Source organism: Alosa pseudoharengus, unplaced genomic scaffold (assembly GCF_046254945.1).
Source record: "Alosa pseudoharengus isolate Yale_2024_CS ecotype anadromous, Long Island Sound unplaced genomic scaffold, YU_APseudo_1.1 YU_APseudo_1.1_scf_18, whole genome shotgun sequence".
Taxonomy (NCBI): domain Eukaryota; kingdom Metazoa; phylum Chordata; class Actinopteri; order Clupeiformes; family Clupeidae; genus Alosa; species Alosa pseudoharengus.
The window spans coordinates 36779263-36799667 of record NW_027468650.1 but is presented as its reverse complement, the minus strand read 5'-3'; the positions used below and the strand labels follow the sequence as shown (position 1 = coordinate 36799667).

The 20405-nt window shown below is 38.8% G+C and overlaps 1 protein-coding gene across 1 annotated transcript in view; it reads left to right on the top strand.

Annotated features, from left to right (window-relative positions):
- prlh2 (prolactin releasing hormone 2) overlaps positions 1-15257 on the top strand; it is a 36465-nt gene extending 21208 nt beyond the window's left edge. Inside the window, exon 4 of the mRNA XM_076291184.1 lies at positions 14986-15257. Coding sequence (XP_076147299.1) covers positions 14986-15194 — 209 coding nt within the window. The 3' untranslated portion in view covers positions 15195-15257. The remainder of the gene's footprint in view (positions 1-14985) is intronic.
- Positions 15258-20405: the final 5148 nt, after the last annotated feature.

Here is a 20405-nt window from a genome sequence, read left to right as displayed (position 1 = left end):
CAACTTAGTCATGCACAACTTTTGTTTGAGCAGGAGAGAGAATAACAATGCACGGACGCAGCAACTACAGAAATTGTAGCCAAGGCTACTTGCTGCTTTCTTTTACTATCTATAGTTGCTGGTTATCAGGACATAATACACTAATTTAAGCTAATTCACTAACTCAAGACTTCAAGGCCATTATGGATATAAAACATTTTTTGAAAACAAGGAAAGGATGGAGGGAACAAAGCACAGCTTGGAGTTATTTCAGATGGGCAACAACAAGGTAGGCAAAATTGTGGTGCTTGTCAAAACCTTAACGCAGCTGGAATAATGCTTAGGCTGATGTTAAAGTGCACACAATGTTTAAAGCCATACAAGGTAAATTAGAACAAAACTAAAGGTAACTTTAGCCTTTATAGGGCTGTATAAAGTTGTCCAAATGAATAGGTCGTAATTAGGTGTTTTAAATATATTGCATGTAGATGTTGTACTATATAGGCTACTTTTTAGGTGACCAATGTACGAACAAAACCGGAAACGGACAAATATTATCAAGGCTTTGAATGTTTCCGTGTGTGCACGTGGGTGTCTGTAGATCGGTGTGCATAGCATTCTTTCCTGCAGGCGCCCCTGTGGCCATGCATGCACCCTTAAAATAGCATCTGAATTTGCGCCACTGACTTTAGACCAGGATTTTCCTGGGGCCCATTGCACAAAACTAGGATAAGTGTTTAAGCCGGGATATCTTGGTTATCCTGGCTCAATTTATCCGTGATCCAGTTGCACAAAACCATATGTTATGGTATAAGTTACCATGGGGATTTATTCTGTGGAGCTAGCCTGATCCAGACCAGGCTAAATTCCAGGATCTATTTAATCTCATCCCTTATCTCAGTCAGCAGTCACCACAAACGGAAGTTATTCCACTGCCCACTACACATTGTTATCACATATAACTAGACCCACTGTCATTATTTAAACGTTTGTGATCATTAATTCCATTAACACATTGAATGCCGCGCTGTTTTCGGAAGCTTTGGCCGAGAGTGCCAGCAATCTTGATCATTGTTGACGATTTTTGTAGAGCCACAGCGTATTCTATGTTATAGCTATGGACACATACTATGGCTTGTTTGAAAGGTGAGACTTTAAGCTCTCAGTGGGTACAAACCGTTTATTTCTACATGCCTCTGTTCCTAAGAAATCCCAAGCTAAACAGTGGCTAGTTTTCATCAAAATCCCTGTTTTATTTCTAGAAATGGAGATGTAGCGTCTTTGATGAATTATGAAGTGTTGCCTGTAAAGTTTCCGGGAAGTGACCTAGCGAGACCGCCACCTAGTGATAAACCCACGAAAATGGCCTGGTTTTGACCTGACGTGCATGTGTCACTGATTCAACCCAAAGCGGCAACCATCAAAAGCAGAGTTTAAAGATTAAATGTCCAGATAAAATGTCCAGATTGTGCGTTTTTATGAGTTTTCGATCGTCATATATTTCATTTCCATTCATCACAGAGTTCCTAGAGTGTCTAGTTTCGTAATAAAAAAAAAAAAGCTAAAACGTAATATTACGTTTTTGGCACTCAATGAGTTAATTTCATCATTTTGGATAAATGATGATTTTTAGATGATGTTGCAATCATTAGATAATTTACAGTTTCCCATAGACTATAAGGCTATATACAGTATAAAATGACGGAATATTAGGGCCACAGAGGGAAAAAAAATCAAAATTCCTCTGCCACTGCAGGACATAATCTAACTGAAATTCACAGCATGCATCTCTACCACTGCAGGACATATTTAACTTAAATTTAAAGCATGCATATTAACTGATTTAACACATATTGGTCCCTCACCGGCCGACCACTGTCGTCATCAGGGAAGATTGCTTTGCTTTATCACTGTGGCGGTGTTGCCTTTCTTTTTAATTATGTCTTTTACATGCTCACCATTCCCGACCTGTCGTGCGACAATGTGACGTCACGGGAGTGCCACACTAGTTGCAATATTCTCCTAAACAGAGGTGTTGCTGTTGTGAAAAGGCTATCGCCTACTTTACACCGTAGAAGAAGCAATGAAGACGCTCTAGTTGCCATGGTGAATCTGTGATCGGTGGCGGGGTCTATTCGAGGAAGCCGTAAGCGCACTTATCCAGGATAGGTTTCACCTGGCTTGATGAATCCGTGTCTGCTCATCGTGGCTTGGTCTTTGTGCAACCAATTAAGCCTGGACGCTCTTGTTTTGGATTCATTGAGCTCAGCTCAGTCACTTATCCTGGATGTCTTGATCCTACTTTTGTGCAACGGGCCCCTGGTCTGTGGTAAAATTGTTTTCTGAAACTGCAAAATATCAACAGGGAACGTTTGCGCCGGAAAACGCCTCCTTTTTTCATTGAACTGCCCCCGTGGGCGCAATTGCATTCCCTAATTTACTGACGTGCCTGTGGAGGGAAAATTCCAATATGCGCTGAATGCAAAATAGGAAAGACAAAAGCACTAGTATACAAAGTCAATTGCGCTTGAGTGCACTATATTTATCTATGGTACAACATTGTCACTTAGATAGATAGATACTTTATTGATCCCCATGGGGAAATTCAAGGGTCTCAGTAGCATACAGACATCACACACAACATGCACTTACAGCAGAAATGGTAAACATAAGTAGAAGTATAAACATATAACTAAACTCCACTGTACAATAAAGACAGTAGAAGATAAGAAAACTAACAAAACTAAATACTAAATACACTATATAAATTATATTTAAAAAGTCCAATGTGCTTGAGGGTGATCAAGCATAAGACGCTTGTAGTGACAGGGCCAGGACTGGTAAGGTGCTAAAGGGAGTGAGTGTCATGGTGAAGGTGCAAAAGTAGTCCAACCATAGTCCTTTAGTTATGTGTGCATGGCAAGGTGCTCAAGAGAGTGAGTGTCATGGTGAAGGTGCAAAAAGTAGTCCAACATTAGTCCAACAGTGCAACAGTGCAAGAGTAAGGTCTAGAGACCAGCATAAATAATATGGACAAATAGAAGAGTAAAGTATAATGTAGACAAGGTAAAATAAAAAACTATTTCAGTGCATGAACAGGTTGAGGTTGACAGCCATTGATCATGTGTGCTAATATAGCATGAAAAACAGTGTAGCAGTAAAACATTAGGCTATGTACATTAGCTGTGTACATTAGTAAAACAGTAGTAAAAAGTAGTAACACAGTAGTAGGCAGTCAGTACTCAAACATGGAGAGGGTGGAGAGGCAGACAGACTAAGCAGAGAAGTCTATCTCTCCTCTTCCCTTTAGTGAGGCATTGAACAGTTCAATGGCCCTAGGAACAAATGACTTCCTCAGCCTTTCAGTTGTGCATGGCAGTGAGCGAAGTCTCCAGCTGATCAAGCTCTTTTGCTTTTTGATAGTGCGGTAGAGTGGATGACATTCATTGTCCAAGATGTTGATCAGTTTGTTTAGGGTCCTTTTGTCAGATATTGAAGTGATGCACTCCAGTTCAGCTCCCACTACAGAGCCAGCCTTCCTTACCAGCCTGTCAAGTCGCCCAGCATCCTTCTTCTTTGTGCTTCCTCCCCAGCATACCACTGCATAGAAGAGGGCGCTGGCCACAACAGACTGGTAGAACACCCTAAATGCCCAAACATTGAACTACTTCCACAGATGTTTATGTGCTATTAACTATCCCTCTATCCTGCTCTTAGTTATCTGTATTAGCTATCCCACACACCATTTTAGTCCTTTGTTCTGTTGTTCTTGTTTTGTTCTTGTTCTGTGATGTTACCATTGAAGGTATGCAACTATGGCCTGTCAAACAAAAAAGCTAAGTAATGTCGTTTTACAATCCCATTTACACCCCTATAATTAGGCTGGGGAATAAAACTGTCTGTTTTAGCAGATTTAGCGCCCCCTTGTGGACATCCACATGAATTATTAATTGCCTTCCAGCCAATGACTACTAATGCTGCGTTCCAGTGCCCATCCAAAGCAATGGGACGTGGGACTTATCCTACCTGAAGTGTACTAGCTCCTACTTCAAAGCGTTCCAGGCAATTGAAGTGGAATGTAAACAGAAAACATGGACGATCGCCGTGCTAAACTGATACTCGCTTTGTTTTTGTCTGTTCTGGAGCCGTATAAGCGCTGCATTTCGCTAGAAGATAGCTGGGTATACTTTTACCGTGTATATATATCTTCATGCTAACAGATAATAACAACATAATTTCATGCCATTATATGAAAAACAAGTTGTTTTAAAATTGTAGTGTCTAAAACAACCCTACATGCAGAAAAGTAAAGTTTATAGCCTATTCCTCAACTGAATCTCAACTGAAGTCAAACGTTATGCTTCAAAGCGATAGCTCCATGGAGCCATCCATCATTGAGCCTGAATCAGAAAATAAATCAGATACTGATTCAGTCCCTCAAATATTGTAATTAAATGTTTCTGAGTGTCTTTTGTAGCCTATGTTTTCTCAACTGGTACTTCAGCCAAGACACAAGCATAACCATACCCCTCACTATATAATTTAGAAATTAAATTTATTCATTTGGCAGACACATTTATCCAAAGCGACTAACAGAAATGGAATAACATTTAAGCTATTAACATTTATGCATTTTAACATTAAAACTATAGAGCAATACATGTATGCTGTGCCCCCTAATTTATTTTTATATGCAAGTTCCCCCAAAGAAGCACCAAATTATTTTAATAATATCCACCACATGAGGGAATTTGTTCGTTAGTTTGCTTAGCTGAGCATACAAAGGTAGCATGCTGGGGCTGCATGGGTTAGGCATGCTGAGCTAGGTGCTGTATATTGTTCCCAGGCAGTTGGCAGACATCAGAAAAAGTGATGAGTGTGATGGTTGTGCCCACACTTGTTGACTGCATTTTTCATGTTTCTCAAGAATCAGAATTACGAATTTTGATGCTTACTAAGTTTACATAGTCAAACCTAGCAAGTTACAACAGTTATGAAGATGGACTTCCTGTAGCTAAGCTGCGTGAAGGGCATCTATTTCGGCAGAAATGCGCATGCGCAAGGCTTCACGACAGCAAGGGGGTACATGTGATGTGCTGTGTCAATCCTGTGGATATATGTCTATGTGTAATGGAATGAATGTGTCTACTCTATGTTTCCTATGTGTTTTATACTACTCTTACCAGTGAGACCAAAGATAATTTTCATGCAGGCATGACAATAAAGTATATTCTATTCTATTCTATTCAACCTTGCTCCAGCTGTGAAATCACAACACAATACATGATTGGCACGATGTATTCACATGTTGACTTTTTTGCTACGGAAGGGGTGGGATATGTGTAGACAATATTCGTGTTACAAACTAACACCTAATGCATTTCTATGGAGGATGTTTTGAGTGCTGTGTCTCCTCATTAGAAAGTCTCTGCTTCCGGTCCATGGGACTTATCTTTTGAAAAAATATGAACGGAAGTCAATGGAGAGATAATTATTTTTGGTCCTGTTCGAATTGTGCCATAAGTTTCACGTAAGATTTGTGTGAATTTAAAGGATAATTTTTCACGTCAAGAAAATGCTGTTATTCGATAGGCTGCAAAAGCTATGATCTGCTCAGTGAACTACATCCCTCATCTGGAATTACAATCTTTTACCATGTTGTAATTAAATAGTTACGAAACAAACTGGAAATGTCTTTACATGAAAAATTGTCTTTAAAATTGACAAGGCACAAGTCGATCAGGATTCGCCATTGACTACCGTTCATAATTTTTTCGAAGATAGGTCCCATGGTGGCAAACGGAAAGGGCGGGACTTTGGCTCTCTGTATCAATTTTACATACCGAACTGCCGTTATTCAACTACGCCAAGGTAAACTAAGCCAATTCTATGACCCCTTTAATATCTACATGCTCGTTGTATGTGAAGAACTGAAATGTTGGCACAACATTAATAAAACATTGTATTTATTTGTAAAGATTGATATGAAATGGGTACAAAAAACAATTTTATAATATCTTCAATGTCATGTAAAAAATTTAATTTTTACAGATATTTCAAATAAAAATAATTATCCTTGATTAGACTATGTTGGGTTTTGTGGAAGAGAAAATGGACTGTTTTAGTAGTACATTACATTTAGCAGACACTTCTTGACCAAAGTAGTAGTATTGGGCAGTATGCAGCCAGATAGGTTACCATGGGCATATTTGGATTTGCTAAATTTAGAAAAACAGAACGCACTGAAAATAAAGTAGGCACTGATATTCTTTAAAATCTTGTTTTTCTGTAAATGTTGTCAGTCATTCTTAATTGGTGCACTTGCATGTTTAATTGTTGGCTGCAATGTAATGGTACATTATGTGTAAGTTGGCCATCCGGCATACCTTTTGGGCCGATCGAATTAAATTAGTATTTGTTATCGTTATTTTAAAACATGGGCAACAATCAAAATCGGCCCAAAGCAAGGACAGTCAGCAATTTCTATACTGACACTAGACAAACCCAATGACCGCTCTTATCACGCCCCGCCCCTCCAACATTGGCTCAGAGCCAAAATTCAGTGAGCGTGTTAAAATCTATGGTTAAAATGGATAAATGAAGTGCATGCAGAAGTTGCGGCAGATAAAGAAGGGATGTGGTTTTTTGTCCAAGTCCAGCCCTGACTGTGCGCCCAGATTTTTGTCTGTGCCCCTAAATGTTTTAACGTGGCCGCTCCGGGAAAAAATGTTAGTGTAGAGCCCTGATGCTAGAAATAGGACCCACGCCTATTTTTCACACGACACGCAAGCGTGTTGGAAGCGTTTCCATTCAAAAGAGACAGTGAAGAGATGTTTTAATAGGCAGAGGGGCTGCCGCAGCACAGCGTCAGACACGTTTCTGGTATGCAAAGACATAGAAAACGCCACGCAGCCACCACGCAACTGACACGCAACAGAAACGCCACGCTCACGACATGCAGGCAGTGTGCAGCCAGCCTAATGTTTCAGTCATACGGAGAACTGTGAAAGTTTGAGCTGGCTATGAATAACTGCTTCCACACACAGTTGCGTTCCGTCAACGCATGCCAGTGGGTGTTCCCGACAGTAGCTATGCAAATGACTGAAGGTATAACCGTAATTTGATTGGCTGGTGCCATCTGTTGTTCGCTTGTTCGTAATTTGATTGGCTGGTGCCCAGGGATGGATTACTGCACGGGCCTACCGGGCCCAGGCCCAGGGGCCCAAGAGGTCATGGGGCCCTGAAGCCCAAGCCTTTGCATGAAGTCATTGCCTCAATATCAACAAATCAGGATGTAGGCTATGAATCTGATTGAATTTAGTATTGGCCATCCCCAAAATGCACCAGAATACAGGAAATCACATCAAACAAATGGAAAAAAATCTGGGGGAGGACCCCCAAACCCCCCCCTCCCAGACATGTGACAATTATTGGGGGGCCCTTAATTCATCTGGGCCCAGGGGCCCGAAAGTTCATAATCCGTCCATGCTGGTGCCGTCCGTCGGTGCAGCAAAAGTTGAATTTCTCAACGCGAGCGATGGGACCAACGCGACACAACAGACCCACAATTCAGTTTGGCAACAGATGACGTAAGCCCATGAAAAGTAAACGGGATGCGTCTCCAGCACTGCAACGCACGCAACTGTGTGTGGAAGCCGTTATACATGCACAAACATTGCTTCCCAGATCAAGTGTTTTTCAGGCTGTAAAACTAAATAAATATATAAAGGGCTAAAAAAATATGAAGACATAAGATTTGAACACTGTAAAACCTGATCTAACCTTGAACTAAAAAAACAGCTGAAACCGATTGCATGAGTTCTTTTTGGGTGATACTCACTCAGTTTTGTAAGTAAAAGAATCTTTGCTTTTTAATTTGCTCTTAACTAGGACATTTTAAGTAATATCAACATTGTATTTTTAAGTTACAGAAACATTAACCATTAATTAATCATTACTAGCTATTTTTAAGTTAAAAATACAAAATGAAATAAAGTGCGCATATATTAATTGGTTTTATTACCTTAATTAAGAAATATTTAATTTCTTAGTAACCAATAGACCGGTTTCAGGTCCCTAACAACCGTAGTCAAGAATCAACTCGGAGGACAAGCACTAGTTTGTTTATACGGACAACGCATACAGTAGAAAGCAAGCTGGTTGAACTTGATATAAGATGAAGAATAAAAGCATTTTGCCTAAATATTTCGATGTAGCAGAGTCTAGATTGTTTTCATCTAGAGGTGTAGCGGGTTTACCTATGAAAAAGAAACGTATGTTTTACGGAAGGTAGGCTAAACATTTCGCCAATCACTGTGAAGTTAGGCTATGCTAGGCTAGGGCTTCGACTGCACAAAGAATTAGTTATGATTTAGATTAAAGTGAAAACATTACCTACTCAAAGGCTATAATGGCAGGATGTGCAATCGTTTCCCCCAGAGGTCAGAGGATAACTACTGGATAAAGTAGGATAAAGTAGCCTATGCCGCTGGCCACACATGAACGATTGACTGAAATACAATGCACAAAATGCATTGTGCTGGATGTTAACTGACAGGAAAGTAGCCAATAGATACATGACGGATTAGCTAAGATAGGCTACCTTATAGTATGCAATAACGTTACTTGTAAGCCCATGTTTACTTTCTTAAAACAATCTACTCAAATGGAGTGTCAACTTTAACTTTAGGCTACCCTGCATTTTGTCATTTGCGTGAAATGTAGGCTAACATTAGCCTCCATTATCATGGATCATCAGTCTCTTAAAGAAATGATATGCTGAGAAATATGATAAAACACATTGTTAACGTTACTACCCTATTTTACTTAGCCTACATAATTTCAGTTTTTAGTCTTGAGCATGAAGATAACGGGCCCTATCATGACATTCTAAAGCGCATCGTCACTCGTCAAAAGCTTATTCAAATTTAGTAGGATGTCCAGTCCACATTGGGAGGGGTTTTGTTATCAAACGTCGAGTGCATGGCGCAACAAGGTGTTCCTAGGTTTTTTAATCAGTCATATGGGTGTGTTTGGGGCGTAACATCATTTAACCCTTTGCAGACCGCGCCGAACATTCCATTTTTTCATACTCGATGGCCTTATGGCACAAAAAGGCTTATTGTGTGATTATGCTACATGACAGAGATATGATTTACCCACCATTATAATCAGGAGAAATAGCCCTTTCAAATGGTATAAAATATAATTAATAATTTTGAGGAGAACACACATATTTTTAAAAAAATATCTTTAAAATTCAACCCCAAAAAACACAAAACTATCAGTTTGTCAAGATTAATCTCATTTTTCCCCCAATTTCTGTTGTAGATAGAGAAAAACTTAGAGTGTATGGGAGATTCACAATTCTGTCATCTTCTCAGTGATGAAAACAGAATCAATGTATCACCTTTTGTTCAAAAGTTATGATAAATGTATTAGACCTTTGCAGACGGCACAAAACATTCCGATTTTTCATACTTGATGCCCTTGTGAGACAAAAAGGCTTATTGTGTGGCCATGCTACATGGTAGAGATAAGATATACCCACCATTGTAATCAGGAGAACTAGCCCTTTAAAATGGTACATATCATAGTTAATAAGTTTGAGTGTAACACACATTGTTTTTAAACAATACCTTCAAAATTCAACATCAAAAAACACGAAAATATCAATTTGTAAAGATGAATCTTGCTTTTCACCTAATGTCTATTGTAGATATAGTGTGTGAAAGATAGACAGTGTTGTGATCTCCTCAGTGAAAAAAACAGAATCAATTTATCAACTTTGGTTCAGAAGTTATGATTAATTTACTCATAACTGCAAGTCGCAGTAACATGTAGAATTTTTAAAGAGTAGGATGTTTTCCTTTCCTGGTTTGACATCTGACCAAAAATACACAGATATAATGGTCATGTAACAAATATAAGATGTTTTACCATCAAAACAAGATGCATAGCTAAATATAGGATGTCTTACTGTACTCTGAAGAGGCTAAATCAATTGTGGGGAAGAAAGATAAAGGCTGAAATAAAGACTATCCAGATGGTAACTGCTTCTCCATGTGCTTCATTCTACTATTAAAACAAGAATAAGATACACTGGCACATGTGTTAGGTTTACGAAAGAAGAAATAAATCATTTTATTTAGATAAGTCTTTAACAATTTCATTAAATAATCAGGAACAACAACTTCAGGTAAATAACAAAACATATGTTTACAAACAAGCAGTAACTATTAGAACTACAAGAATGACAAGACAACAGTATAACAAAGATCAACAAAATACTTTAACATGATGAACAAAGCATCAATTCATATTAACATTCACACTAATAAGTGTTAATTAATTAAACATTAGAAGAAATTCAATACATTTAACAACCATACAGCATATAATTTGATACAATATATAATTATCGATATCATTTGCCCTACACATAAGGTGATATACAGCATATAATTTGGTACAATATATAATTATCGATATCATTTGCCCTACACATAAGGTGATACACTAACGCCGCATTCACACCAGATCCGTGTGTGTGTGTGTGTGTGTGTGTGTCCATCTAAGCCTAGCAGACGATGAGGTGTAAATGCTACTGGAGTTAGTGTCCCTGTCTGTGTTAGAAGGATAGGCAAAGTGTATGCTTTCTACCTAACATGGGACTTGACCAAGCTCAAAATAAAGAAATTGTCAGATAAGAAAATTAGAAATTGAATTACAAATCTAACCAAACTATTATCACTATAATCCCTGTCATTATTGTTATAAGCAACACTCTTATCACAACCAGAAATGTGCATACGCCCAGTTGGGCGAACACACACACACACACACACACACAAACATGCTTACCCAGCTGAGGATGATGGGAGATTACTCTCCTCCTCTACCACATCATTGTCTTCCTCTTCATCCAGAAACTACCCATCCATGTCCCATGTCCATGCCACCGTGGTCCTTGGGGTCATGTTTGCCATCAGCAGTCGGCTGCTTTCACCTCAGTTGCACATACTTCTCTCCCTCCATCTAAAATAACAAAAAATCACAGGTCTGTTAGTAAATAGGTTGTTTAAGATTATGTGGAAGTAATGTAAAATAAAACTAATCACCACCAACCATGACTCTTTTCACTGAAAAGTATTATTGTCACTGGAGGACTCCAATATTGCTTGGAGAGGTAACATTAGTCTCAGAGCTCACTAGGTTGTTATTGCCTTGGCTAAACCATACATAGCATACCAGCTTACAAGCAAACATTGATTCATGAACATGAGTCAGGAGATATGACAGAAAACATCTAAACAGCGTATGCATACACATACACACCGTGCATAGGCTACTGCAGTTGCGTAAAGACAAAACACCCCCTTAGAAAATAATGTGTCGACGAGTAGGCTTGGGTGTATGAGCTCCCATCATAGTTAGCCACCCAAAAACCTCATAATCGTAGCAGCCAACCTTACAGCCTAAAAGCTAAACAATACTAAGACACATTTATAACAAATCTTCAGTCATGTATTCATGAAAACAGCAGTCAATGAATAAAATCCTTACGTTACACCATCGGTGATCAACACAGTCTTCACGTCGGTAACGTAACATTAACGTTGTCATTCATGTCAGATGTTTCTATCTAAGTAAGCTAAGCAACTTGGCTACAAACAACTGTAAATTGTGCTATACATATTACGAAGGAATGAAAGGTTTATTTGACAATAAAATACCGATTAGGTGTACTTGACATAAAGTTGGCAGTCATGAAGCACGGGAGTGAACTTTATCGCGACTACGCGTCAGGGACATGTTGCAGCCTCTTCTGATGCTAACGTTACCTAACTTAGCTAGTTTTCTGTATCAGCTGACAAGCAAGGAACATCGTTCAAAATTTAACAAATCGTTAAAATGTCCTAGTAGGTCTGTAATCTTGGTTGACATATAGTAACCCCCCAGAAATGACTGAAAATAATTAGTTTACTAAAGATTACGGTGTGCTAAAATATCAGCTGTCATATCAGCTGAAGTGATCACACACACGCATTATGTTACGGCCATGCATACAAGGTGTAATTACCAGCAAAAATAACTTTTAAAAACGATTTTGAAGTAATAACATGGATAACAAGTAGTAATAACATAAAAAGACTTGTTTTTACCTCAGATGATCCAGTAGTTTCTCCTTTAGACGACGTCAAGATCAACGATGCATAGTGCTTCCTGCCGTTTTTCCTCTAGTGGAGGGAGACATCAACTCTTGATTTTTCCTTCACGTAGTAAAATAAATTCGCGCCACAAATCCCTTAACCAATCATATTGCCAGAAAGCCTATGATGTGACGTTTTTGAGGAAGTTTTCATTGATAAAATTGGTTGGGGTATGGCTGAGTTATTAGACTGAACGTCATCGGTACTGGGGTACCGAAATTAGAACGTGCATGACATCTGTCATTCCCTTTTTTAACGGCGCAAAGTGCGATATGTCAAATAAATGCATCGGTATTTTGCCATTCAACGGCACATTTTGGCGCATTTGAAGGAGGCTGCTTGTGAGACCGTATGGAATAGTCATTCCACTAAACCATGCTTTACTAAAACCTAGCATAGCCTTCACGCATTTGCACTCGTCTATTATTTGAACTCATTGGCAAAGTGAAACTAACTTCATCAAGGTGTCAGTCAACGACAAGACAGTTATGCAGTTACTTTCACTATTAACTGACAATGGGTTACCATCGAAAACATAGGCTGAATAAAGCAACACTTATCCTGCAGAGGAGTTGCTTATATCTCGTAACAGTGCGTCTTCAGCTGTGCTCCATATCTCTCGCCTCTCCCCTAATCACTTTTAACCGTCATTACCAATTTGCAAATGATGGTGAATAACTTCTCACCATGAGATGTACTGTATTTCGTAATATCTTTATTCTAATTATGTTTCCCATTGTAGCCTAATCGTGCAATTTGTAATGTTTTGCATGGACGTGCGCTGGTGTGCGTTCATGAATGATAGAAGGATGGTGCGTGCACCTGCCAATATGACTGTTGACAATGCGCTCTTAAAATAACATATAAACAACTCTCCATAGACTTCTGACCAGGTGTACAATAGCGATTTTTAGACAATGCGCCAAGCCCCTCCCTAGGTTGTTAATTGCCACACCCCTGGGCGCATTGTTTAAAAAATAAACTTGCAAAATACCGAATGAAACTTTGCGCGGGTGGAAAACGAGTTTTACGCCATGCGCCAGTGTGCAAAATACAGCCACATATTTGTGGCCTATTTGAAGACAGAGCAATAACCTACTTTATTGGCGTTTTAAATTTTTTTAGCGTTGAACTGACATATCACAAAAACATGAGATGTCTCTTGTACTGCACACGGGAAATTCAGTCTGCTTTTCAATTGTTAACAATTTTCAAGCACCTTGCGTCTTTCTTTCAATGTCTTGCTATACGGCTCTGGGTTTGCCTGTCCTCCGAGTTCGTCTTTAACGACGGTTGTTAGGGACCTGAAAACGGTCTATAGTTCACTTTCTGTTAAAGGAACACGCCACCCAAAATCAGTAGTAATATATGTTCTTACCTTAACTTTCACGAGTTGAGTCATACCTCTCCCGCGCCGGTAGGTGCACTCAAACGCTCTGTCGCGCGGCGCAAATGTGTTAGCATGTTGCTATGCTAGCGGGCTCTGCCGTGGCCGTAGAGAGAGGAACATAGCAGTAATCAAACACCTCCATTTTTTCCCTACTTAAATACAGTTGCACGAGTAGTTTACGAGTAGGTAATTGTAAAGCAATTTACAAAAGATTCACTGAACAAAAATGCTGATGTGGTACATGAAAATGTAGCTAAAAATGTGGAGAATGCAATGCAATCAAGCATTTTGGACGATATATTGTCACAAGCTGCATGGCAGAATAGGCAACAGGCCGATGTGCGTTTTATTTGGAGACTGTTATGCGCGACAGAGACTGAGTTTGCTGCTGATATTCTGGGGATAGGCCTAGCCAATGTACGACTTCAGCCTTTTAATATATTTGCTGCATTAGATCAGTCTTTCTAGAACAGGCAAGGGCTTTCTGAAAGTTAAGGTAAGAACATATATTACTACTGATTTTGGGTGGCGTGTTCCTTTAACATAAAACCCAATAAGTTATTTGAACTAAAAAAAAATAGTTGAAACCGATTACATATGTTTTTTTAGGTGATACTCACTCAGTTTTCTAAGTAAAAGAAACTTTGCTTTTTAAATTGCTAGGGAATTGTAATCAACATTGTTTTTTAAAGTACATACTACATACATCTTTACAAAAAACACCCTTTTGTGGAAGAACCCTTTAATGGGCCAAATCCATCATCTGATCCAACCATTCCCGGTCTCTCCGTCCATTGAAAGAATGATGTGGATGTATGAAATGACAATTGTGGATAGATAGAAAAAATGTAACTGTGGATATCTAAAAATGTTTGTTAAGACTAGAAAGAATGGAATTACGGGCTAATGGCTTGTCATACGAATCCCCATCCCATTTTTTGGTGATGTTGCTTACAACAGATCTTCCCAATTTTAAAGAAGGCTAGGTGTAAAAGTAAGCTTGGTTTGAACAAAATATGTGCTTGAATTGTTTATTGCTTAGTCTGTGCCACTATGTTTACCCATTAATGTTGCATTAGATGACATGGAAGTCTGATATTTCCAACTTGTAATGTCCCACATGCATTCTACATAAGATATTTCTGACCTCCTACTAGAAAAGTAGAGTTCCAATTTGAGTCCAGTTTGAGTCCAAGTCCATCTGCCATGACTTTAAAGGTGGAATTGAAGTAACCTATAAACCACAATATTTGAGTTGTCTTGAGCAGCATAACACAGCTAGGAATGTGTAGCTAATGAACACCAAATGTTTTTTTTTTTTATCACACACACCAACTATTACCGCCCTGTAAGTATAACGACACATTTCTATTCCAGGGCTAAGTATGATATTTTTGCTTGCAGGTCCAGAAATTGACCCATTTTGGTATGTGGGACGTGGGGTTAGACCAATCGGACGTTTTGGTAAACGTGTAACAGACAGTGGGAATGTTGGTGGACTACGTCCAGTGCTGAGTTCCTTGGAGCTTTTGCTCACCGCTCTCAGAGAAAAGGAAGACCTTCGCCACACCCTAGCTCAAGAAGAACCGGAGTGGTTACAACACCCCTACTGAAAAGTTTTCAAATTGAATTGCCCAGTTATGTACAATGTTTTTTTTTCCTCTCTAGGCTAAATATTTAAATTTGAAGCTTTATAAGTAGGATAGAAAATGAGAAAATATTGTTAAATAAATAGATTGTCATTTATGTTTTTGTGCCTACTTTCATCTCACAAAAGAAAGTCCTGTCTACACATTTACTAGGGTATGTGATTAGCCTACACTCTTGAAATGAAATATTACAAATATTAAATATATTTAATAGACTATAGGCTATGATAATGTAATGCTCTACAGCTTAGAGAAATGTCATTATAGGAAATGTGAACTTTTTGTGTTAATTTTATGCGATTGCACATTCCAATTCTAAGACACAGTCTAACTTCATTTAAAGGTTATTACCTAAATGATTGGCTTTGGACTGGCCATGATTTAGTACCCTATGCTGGAATCTTGGGCCTATTTGATATGAAATAAAATCCTCATTTATGTTGCTTAGGCAGCAAGGTCTCTGAACAGGAAGAGTAACTTTGGGGTATAGGGCACATTTTTCATTATCATGGATTATGCCACGGAAGGCTCTTTGGCCAGCACATATATTTCTGGTGGAGCGTCAGTGTAACAGCATTTTCTGTTATATTTCAGGCGGACACTGAATATCTTGTTGATGTCCAGCAGGGCATCAAATAAGTTTTTTTTTTCCATTTATTTATTCAACTTTGACACATGCATAAATCCTTCGGCATCTTGACATGCTCATTCACTAGATGCAGCACCCAACCGGGTCTGTGTAAACAGGTACACTAAAACAATAGGCGTTACAATACAGGTGACAGTCCATTGGAAATGTATTTGCTGGCTGAAAAGCCTTCAAAGAAGTGCCTGGCATATAGGAAATTAGTCTACAGTAATAATACTACATAAATGACCTATTTGAGGATTGAAGATATTTACAGTAAATTATTATGATTATGATGACTATAAATAACTTATTTGAGGATTGACGATACGGTCTATAAACAATTATCTTGATTGTGGACTTCCAAAACAATGTTTTTCTTTAAATTTCTTTCCTTTTTCTGTTGTTGATGGTTCAAATGGCCTAATGGGGAATAAAGTCTATTTGGTATATTTTCAGAGTTGCATCATACTTCGTTAGTCCAAAGCATTTTCATTTCAAACTACTTACAGCACTGAAATGTACCAATATGGACAACAGTGGAAGTTGACATTTTGGCTACTGTAATTTTTTGGCTATTAAAGCAGTACTAAATGTAGCAGGGATGATAATTTAGTGACGACTACGCCACCTAGGGGGAGGGTTCACCCCTAGGAAATAGTTTAAACTAATCCTAACCCTTTAAATTCAATTTAGGCCACACAGGCTCATAACACGTGGGAAGCTAGAGACATAGATTCCGAAAATATACATTTTATTGTCAGATCTTAGTTACAATCATAAAAACTAGGGCTGTCAAAATAACTGATTAATTTCGCTTAATTAATTTGAGAAAAAATAACTGATTAAAAAAATTAGTGCAGATTAATCGATTCCGTATGACCTTTGACCCCAAGCCGTTCTAGTCAGTAAAAATTAGTCTGTAAAATGAAGGAGAGAGAAGAAAACGTGCTGCCTGGATCATTGATTGGAACATTTACTTTTAAAAAACGGCCTGATGGTGTTGATAAAAATAAAGTGTTGAAAAGAAAGTCCTCTGTAATGTCTGCAGCAAGGAATTTGCATATCACCGGAGTTCATCAACTCTATAGTCGCACATCAATGCAAAGAAATAAGTGTAAGAGTGTTAATTTATTTTCATTGTGTCCCCTAGGTTATTAACCTGACTCCGCCAGATGGATTTGCTCCGCATATCCATCTGGGAACTTTTCATTGAAGAACTTTTGGGAAGGGGCGGAAATACTGGTTAGCTGATTGGATAAACCATCTGTCTATCACCACCTTTGGTGGTTATCGATGGGCCAAATCAACCAATTAGATGAACAAAGTGTTCTTCTAATGCCTTCGTTTAACATACAATTAAGTTAGGTAACGTAACTAACGTTAAGATGTTTTAACTGACCATTTGTATGTGACATGAACCTAATCAACGACAATTCCCATCAAGTTTTCACGGTAGGCCCTACACTTCTGAAGAAAGTATATTCCTCCATTATGAACTGGAATCGGCCGTGGAGGATGTCTGTGTCGTTCATTCCTCCCAGCTGCATGGCTGAGACTCATAGCTTCACAGCTTACCCAGGAATACTTTCTAATTTGAATAAAACTTGCGCGATATAATAGCTATGCTCATCTCATGCCGTCAAGTTGTTTGTTGCGTCACACCTCAACCCGCCTCAAAGCCAACGCTGATTGGACGTTCGTTTGGTGAACTGCTCCAAATTCTCTTTAACGAAAAGTTGCCAGACTGATCTGCGAGTGAAACCTTGAAAGCTCGCGAGATCAGGATGGTCTCACGAGGCTACTAGGTTATATCTGTGGCCTGAAATGCCTTGTAGGCTATGTGAAAAAAAACTTCTTCCCGAAGCACTTTTGAATTTATTTCCTCAGCATATTAGGTCATATCATAGATTATTATGGCAATTATTTGAACAGTGAAAATAATAATAAAAGAGTTTTTGAACTTTAATGTCACTAATGCTGATTATTCAATGATTCATTTGAATTTAAATATTTAAAATACTTTCACAGCAAAAATTATATATGCGATTAATTTAGATTAATTAATCACAGAGTATGTAATTAATTAGATTACTTTTTTTAATCGATTGACAGCCCTAATAAAAACACAACTCTGAGGAAATGTCACAGCAATTTCCCTGAACGATACCGGTATGAAAGACACAAAAAAACACACACACACACACGCACAATACTGTACATACGGTGATCAACGAGGCTGCACTTTAGCTGGCACACAAGGTCTTACCACGACCGGCAGGACTACAGGAGGGGAAAGCGGTCCAGAAGACACACCCACATCACACGTGAGAATCACACTGCAATCACTGCACTCGAGAGTGAGTGTCATGGTGATGGTGCAAATAAGTAAGTCCAACAATGCAAGAATAAAGTCTAGAGACTAGCATCAAATAAATATGGACATATAAGAGAATAATGTAGACAAAGTAATATAAAAAACTATAGCAGTGCAAGAATAGGTTGAAGTAATAGGGTTACAGCCATTGGTCAAGTTAAGTATTAAGTATTACAGTTTTTTTCTGAATGCTTAAACGCTAACCGTGATTCTTATAGCACAATTTCTAAAACTATTAATTTATATAGCAAAACCACTCACTGAGTTTGCAAAACTAAAAGCACAAACACTGCTTTGTTCTCAGTTTGCAATTTTGTAACACTGTACTGTAGGTACAATCCACTGTACAGCACTCTACTGAACAAACACAACTCACTGCTTTACACTCAATTTCCAAATGATCAACACACTCCTAGCAAACTATACACATGTATGCCTATTATTTACACTATTTTGCCAACTGTCTGGCACACTGTCACATCATGAAAACTTTTTAGATAATTAGTTCACATTGCAATCAGCTTAAGCAGTGTAAATAAGCCACAGATAAGTTGTCCGTGTAAAGTACAATGGAGGGAGCAGGAAGAGTAAGAAGAATGAGAATTAGAGGAGGCCTAGGAAGAGGACGTGGAGGTGAAGAAGTAGGAGGAAGAGGAGGAGGAAGAGGACGCAGAGGTGAAGAAGCGAGAGGGAGAGGACTACAAGGACAAGGAGGTGAAGTTAAAGGAAGAGGACAGGAAGGAGCAAGAGGAGGACGAGGAAGGGGAAGAGTATGAAGAGTAAGAAATAGTCCTTTCACAGGCAAAAGATCAGTCTATATGTGGGGATATTGACCAGGCATCATGTCAGGCCTGGATACGGCATTCCAGAATATATTTTCCCCCGTGCCTCGGACTAGAGGACATTGCATGTGATGTAGACGAAATTTTGAGAGACGACACGATGTAGACTGATTTTCTTTTCTCAGTGAAATTGCTATTTTGTGTTTTGACTTGGAAAACCAATACTTGTATGTTTACAGAACGATGGCAAAAGTATGACCTCAAACTGACATAGCCTACCTTGTGCACAGAGAAAGCAAACGCCAAATGTGTTTTTTATTCATACCATCAGTGTGTAGTTGGCACTAGGGATGTAACGGTATGAAAATTTAACCTCACGGTTATAGTGACCAAAATTATCACGGTTTTCGGTATTATCACGGTATTTTTAAAAGTGTGTTCAATATGTTCAGAAAGCACTGATAGGCCTACACAAGCTGAAATAGTTTCAAAAAGTGTCCCGTTCAGTTTTTCATGTTTAATTGGCTATGTGCTTATCGCTTAACTTACCCTACCATGACTTGGAGGTTGCTATTACTGTTATTTGGATCCAATGAGTGAGACCAGGCTTGGAATTTCACCATTCTGGGGGCAAGGCCACTTGGCCTTCAGTTGGGCATATTTGGTGGAGGGCACAAAGGCCACATAGGCTATAAAAAATATCAAAGTTGTATAGCCTATTCACTGCAGTAGACCTGCATCACTGTATGAAACATTACAAAAACATGAAACATGACATATTATATAGAACTGCAAATCATCTGAACATCTAATATTTACAGATATCTAGGCTATATTTAACTGCCGCTAGCGAAGCTAGCGAAGCGGTCATATAGGGATTGTCAAAGTTTTTTTTTTTTTTTTTTTTTTTTTTTTTTTTTTTTTTTTTCCCGTCATCTACTTCCCGAAATTTTGGTCAACGATACCCGGGGCACCGAAACACCAGGGCACATGAAATTTGGTGGGTATGTAGCCCCACTAGACTTTTACGGAAAAATTTCGTTTGGTCCCCGGGGGCCACTCCCCCTCCGCGCTGGGCCCCCCGAAACCCAAAAAATGCAGTTTTTCCTCAATAACTACCTGAACCGTGGCACCGAGGATGAAGAAATTTTTATGGTATGTTGGTCTCAAGGGCCCACATCAACTTAGCCCATAATCACTCATTTGTGATTTGCACCCCCCCGGTAAAAAATGAAAATGCAATATCATTCTGCTTTAATCGCCCCTCTCTTCAGTAAAGACGTTCAGAACTGCACCAAATTTTATGTGTATGATTAACCTGACATTCTCTGGGGGTATGCCAAGTTTCGTAGAATTTCATCCATGGGGGGGTCTAAAAAATTAAGTTA